This window comes from Aegilops tauschii, chromosome 7 (assembly GCF_002575655.3).
Source record: "Aegilops tauschii subsp. strangulata cultivar AL8/78 chromosome 7, Aet v6.0, whole genome shotgun sequence".
In the NCBI taxonomy this organism is placed as follows: Eukaryota; Viridiplantae; Streptophyta; class Magnoliopsida; order Poales; family Poaceae; genus Aegilops; species Aegilops tauschii.
In genome coordinates this window covers 629643028-629649266 of record NC_053041.3, presented here as the reverse complement: position 1 = coordinate 629649266, position 6239 = coordinate 629643028, and the positions used below count along the sequence as shown (strand labels likewise).

Here is a 6239-nt window from a genome sequence, read left to right as displayed (position 1 = left end):
AATTGAGAGATTTTGTCTAGTTGTTGGCCCGTCCTAATCACGTAGTGAAATAATTTTTTGCTCGTCAAACTGTTTAATTAATCTGGATAGATTTTGAATAATCATGTAGTAGTTGTTCTTATCAACCTAGCCCATGTGACAAGTTATGCAACAACGAATCGTCAACTTGGCCTGCGCTTGACTAAGATATAAGTACGCACATATATATGGATACTAGGAGTTATTAGCTGTTTGTTTCAACAGCCTTTAGTTTAAGCTCTTGGCCGGCCGGCAGAGATTTTAAAATCCCTTGTGACATCTCCTGGCCGGCCGGTAGGTGAGGACTTTGTCTCATCTCAGTTACCCTGAACGTGAAGGATATACCAGCTATGAAATTGATATCTTTGGCATTGTAAGAGAAGACTTGGAGGTCCCTAAAACTAATTTAGGAGAAGCAAGTGACTTGCAGCGCCGGGTTCTCCCAAACCTCCTCCTGGATCTGAATCTTGAGTAGCTCCGGTCTGACGTTTTCTCTCTCTCCTCCAACCCAAGGTACTGTTCCATCCCTCCAACCCTTCTTTCATACTTGCCAGAAATGTTTTATTCATTTCCTACTGCAAAGTTTAAACTGAATAAATTCAGATATCTGTTCATTCCTGTTACTTCTGAATCGGGTGATTCTTGCCCATTCGTTGTAAACAAGAACACTCTTTGACAAACAAAAGGATGATCTGTTTTGTTTTGGTTCTTACGCAACATTACAAAACTCTGTTCCCAATATGGTTGGTACGTAGTGCATCTCAAAGATTTTGACCATCCAATAATTTGGCCATGAGAACCGAGCGCCATCTCGGTGGCTAGACTTTGCAGTGGTTCTTTCTCTAGTACCCGGTTCTCAGCTCCGGGCTGAAAACACTAAGTCTTGCCTTAATTGGTTGTACCCAATGAAAAAAGTAGCACGCTATTTCGGCGTTTTAGCATCGCTATAGCGTATCTGGGAGGGTCAAATTATGTTTTATTTATTTTGCTTGCTATGATGCTAAACCCGCTATAGCGCGCTATTTCGACGCTAAACGGAAAAACGTTATAGCGTTTTAGCGTGGAACCGATCGAACACATAGCAGGCTAACAGCCCATCAGGCATACTCTGTCTCTCAGACGCAAGGCACACAACGCAATCCCCACCCCCAGCAGCCCATCAACCTAACCTAGCCACCTCAGAATCCCATGTTTTCCCACTCAGGGTCGATAGCTCGTGGCTAGGGCGGCGGCGGCGTCTCCAGCTCCAGCACTGCTGCGCTGATGTCCGCCACACCACAGGCGGCGGTAACTCAGCCACCAAGTGAGAGTGTGAGACGAGTAACATCTGTCCGTTCGTCTAGAAAATCTCACTCATAGAAAGCTTGCAAATTTCCTGAAGTTGAGCAGGCCCAGTGTTTCACCAACAAGTGAGCTACTAGCATCTAAACTAGGTTCGGTCAAACTTCAGCCACCACTATCTTTCACTACTGCTTAGATTTTGCTGATGGAATCAATAATAAACTAGAGTAGACATGCTTGCTTTCTCTTTATTTTGGGGTATATTTGGCATATTTTTTCAAAATGCTATTTTAAATATAACACGCTATAACTTGTATAGCATTTGGAGAAGGGCCACACTATTTTTGATAGCAAGCTATTTTTTACATAGGTTGTACCAGCTAATGTCGATGTTATTGTATTGTTCCCTTGTTGAAGCCATTGGTTGGAGTTAACTTGATCTTCGGGGTGAAAACACATGATCTGACCTTCAATGGTCGGATTCAGTAATGTCGGCGCTTGCATGTCATTCCCATCATGAAGGCATAGCTTTTTGGAGAACCCACAACTTCAAGTGTTGTCAAGGGATAATCAGTGTTGCTGTTCCCCTTGGATCATTGTTGCTTTTTACAATAAGTTAGTTTGTGTATCCTCGATGTCTTGACTTGCTCTTATATTCTTGTATTGTAGGGATGGGTGTGATTGGCATCTTCTCATCATTAATCCCCTTATAACGTTATTGAAAAATTATCTTTTCCCAAAGTTTTATTGATCTAGTCTATATATTGATTTGGAACCTAACCTTTCATGTTTTTTTCAGCAACATGACTTCCTCACCGTATGGGATGCTCTCCCCAGTTGTAGGACTATTTATGGATGAGATATGGAAGCCCATAAAGAAGCATTGTGGTTACTGCCTCAAGCCTGGAAGAAAAGTTGATGATCTGGACACATGTACACGAGGTTTAAGAGTCCACATAGACACTATTGTTGAGCAAATACAATTGGGCAAGAGACCGAGGGTTCAAACAACAAAATGGATACAAAGTGCCAAATCAATTGAAGTCAAATCATGTGCAATCGTAGATAAGTTCAAGGGAAGAAGCAAACATATGTTGGGTTGCTCTTGGAATTGCTGGTTCAACTACAGGATTGGTCGTGCTGCCAGAAAGACAAAGAAAGAAGTTGTTGAGCTCAAGGAGAGAACTCCCCAAAATAATGGTATCTTCACTTTGCTCCCATCAGTGGGCATAGAACTGCCTCTGCCACCTAATATCGTGGGGCAAAACGAGTATATGGACAAGATTGTTGGTTGCATCGAAAAAGGTTCCACGCGCTTGGTTGCGATATGTGGCATGGGAGGGTCTGGAAAAACTACTCTCCTTGCACAAATAAATAACACCTTCAGTTGCCCAACAGAAATGCACACATTCCATCATGTGATCTATGTGGAAATTGGTCAGCAACAAAATATAGGGATTATTCAAAAGAGCATTGCATCCCAGCTTGGCCTGACGCTTGGATTGGATGAGAACACCACATCCAGATCTGCATCCCTCTACAACTTCTTGAAGGAAAGGAAGTTTTTATTGTTGATGGATAATCTTTGGCAACCGTTAGACCTAGTGAAGATTGGGATACCACAAGAACAAATCAGCCCTCACAATACACAGATGATTGTAATCACAGCACGTGATCAACAGATATGCCGAAGAATGCAAGCACACTGTCAGGTGTTTGTGTTACAAAAGCTTAAGTTTGAAGGAGCATGGAGTCTCTTTGAAGCGAATTCAGGCTGCTATAGACTAACCAAGATCAATGCACAAATCAGAGTTTATGCTGAGATCATTGTTAACAAGTGTGGAGGCCTTCCACTAGCTCTTAAAATAGTTGGTCAGGCTATGGCATCAAAAGAAAATGAACAAGATTGGGAACTTGTTGTGATGTTGCTTCAACGGTCCCAGTTCAATGAAGTTCCAGATGCAAATGCAGAAACTGACCTATATCATGTATTGTACATCAGTTATGAGCAACTTCCAGACGAAAGGACAAAGCAATGTTTCCTTTACTTTGCCTTGATATTAGATGATGGTGTATATGTGTCACATGCAATACGTCTTGTGATGGGACATGGATTATTTGATGAAGATAATGCCAATGATTTGAGAGTTCGTGCTGTTATTGGATGTCTAAAAAGAGCATGTCTGTTAGAAGAACATCCAAGAGGGCAAAATTATCTAAGCATGCATGATACAATCAAAGGTCTAGCTCTTTGGATCGTACAATGTAAACACGGAGATGGGCCTAGCAAGAACTGGCTAGTACGTAAAGGAGATGAAACCATAAAATCAGAAGAGTGGTGCACTGCCCATAGGATTTCCCTTCATATGTTGAATGATGTGGTAATCCCATGTTCTGTCCCTTGCAGTTGGCTATTAACTCTCATAGTTAGAAGAGGCAGTATTATTGGCAATGTTCCTACAGGATTCTTTAGAACTGCTCCATCTCTCACCTTCCTGGATATAAGTGGCACTAATATCCGGGAAATACCATCAGATGTTGGAGAATTAGTAAACTTGCAGCATTTTGATGTTTCAGATACCCCAATCCGATCTATCCCAAGGGAGCTTCAACTATTGAAAAATTTGAGGTACCTATATTTAAGAAACACCTACGCACTCGTAACAATCCCAGATGGGACCATATCTGCTCTAACAATGTTGAGAGTCCTTGATTTATACTATAGTGGGCCTTTCCCGGCAGACACAACACATGCACACATTAAGGAGTTGGAGAGTTTGTCATGGTTACAATCTCTGGGGTTCACAGTTAGCGATTCTAATTCGCTTCAAATGATACTCAGCCCGTCTAATAAAGCCTCCTTGAAACGCCTTTGTTTGGACGGAGTAGAAGGCTTGCCACACCTATCTATTGCACCTGCTTATTTTATCAAAACGAGGGTCCATGAACTCGAGAGGTTGACATTGAATGGCATGAGAAGCTTGAAGGAATTGTCCATAGGAGATACCTTTGTGGATTCAGATTGGCACTTCAAGAAACTTGACGAGCTCAATTTGTGGAACCTGGGAGAGTTGGAAGGTGTCATCTGGAAAGGGTTGGTGCCTCATGCTTGCTTTCCTAAACTTCGTGTGCTATTGGTCTCTGATTGCCACAGCATCATCACAGTCTCATGGGTCAGGCAGCTCCCATGCCTAGAAGAGGTATATTTGGTTCGTTGCCATTCATTGTTGGAGTTGGTGGTATACGATGCTGAAGACGATAGAATCAAGTCATCCATTGCGGATTCATTTCCCCGGCTCAAGGTACTTGGACTAAGTGGTCTTTCGAACCTGCACAACATATGTGATGGCACTCTTGCATTTCCTAGTTTGAAGCGTCTGCTTGTGTACAGTTGTCCTAGGCTGGCTAAACTGCCATCCGGGTTACACAGAGAAGAGCGTGTGCCAGTGATACTGGGCAGTCAAGACTGGTGGGGCCAGCTAGTTTGGGAGGATAGTAGCATGGAATCAAATTTAAACCCATTCTTCAGAGAACTACCATCAAATTTTCAAGGAAATTTCGGAGATCTTTTCACGGCATTAGCTTATTGGTAAGGGGCAAGTTGAAGTGTGTATTTGCTCTAGTTCCAAAAAAGGAGAAGCCAGGGTCTCGCTTGCTCTATTTCCTCTATTATGGAGTTTATGTAGAGGATGGCTGCTTAGCTGTAATTTTGTTGTAAAGCTGCCTGCACGTGCGGCGTTCATATACAGAGTTTAAAAGCGACATTGGCGGTGTGTATACTCTTGTTGCTAGTCTGTTAGGCTTGTTTGTACTCACTCTGTCCCAAGACATGCTTCTTCAGTGCATGCTTATTGTACTCTAAACTGACGACTGTCTTGTTCAAAGGTGATTTTAACACTTGTTAACATATGCTATCAATAACAATGAGCCAGAAGCAAAAATGATTTATGCATATGTATGTATGGTAATGAAATGGTGGAGATTACGATTATTCTAACCTTAACCACCAGCCTGTAAAAAACTCCCCATATTTAATAATCCTGCTAATTTCACTTCTCTTTCATCTTCTCTAATCTAAATCACTACGTCAGGTGATACCCAGAGCTCATCGTTTCTTCTTCTCTTTCGAAAAATAAGCATTGGTCTTTTTTGTTAAAAAAGAAACCTTTGCCCTTTTATACCTAAAATAAAAACATAGCCTAACTACAATGGGGCGACGAATTCTACGACTAGTAGTTTATAGAATGTAGAGACAAGCCATCTTGAGAATCATTATTATTTTGTTGTTTTTTTGCTGGAAAACTTCTGATTTATTCATCTTCAATCATAGCAGTACAATGAACACTATAAATAATAGAAATTACATCCAAATCAGTAGACCACCTAGCGGCGACCAGAGACGGGAAGTTGTTGTAGTAGACAGTCGTATATGAACACCGCACGTGTAAGCAGCTTTACAACAAAACTTATTGTAGTAGACAGTCAGAAAGTTGTCGTGCTAAGGCCCCATAGGGCCAGTGCACCAAAATGGCAATCACCGCCGTTGAAGAGTAGTATATGTCAGAAGGGTCCAACCTGAAGACAAAGAAACGTCTAAAAACGGACCCCCCCCCCCTCCGGAAAGGACCAGGATCCACCGTGTCGCCATGGCCCTAAGGCCACCGGAGACGAAGGCAGAGGAACCCTAGATTTGTTTGGGGGAGGAGACGGCTACGTACTATGGAGATAAGTGACTCAAGCATTATTATTTTGTTGTTAATATGAAACCATGCGAACCATCACCTTGCGAAGCTGTGCAATTAGGGGAGGGGGAAGGGGTTTCCATCGCGAGCGATACAAATGAAAGTGAACCTCTGCGATGGGGAGAGCTATCACAAACAATTAAGCGGAACAAAACGTGTGAGATCTGCCAAACACCCCACACAATTTGCGTTAAGAAA

At 42.3% G+C, this 6239-nt stretch overlaps 1 protein-coding gene across 1 annotated transcript; it reads left to right on the top strand.

Annotated features, from left to right (window-relative positions):
- The first annotated feature begins 2102 nt into the window (after positions 1-2102).
- LOC141027909 (disease resistance protein RPS2-like) lies at positions 2103-4892 on the top strand. The gene has a single exon (XM_073505516.1). The coding sequence runs from the start codon at positions 2103-2105 to the stop codon at positions 4890-4892; it is 2790 nt and encodes a 929-aa protein (XP_073361617.1).
- The last annotated feature ends 1347 nt before the right edge of the window (positions 4893-6239 follow it).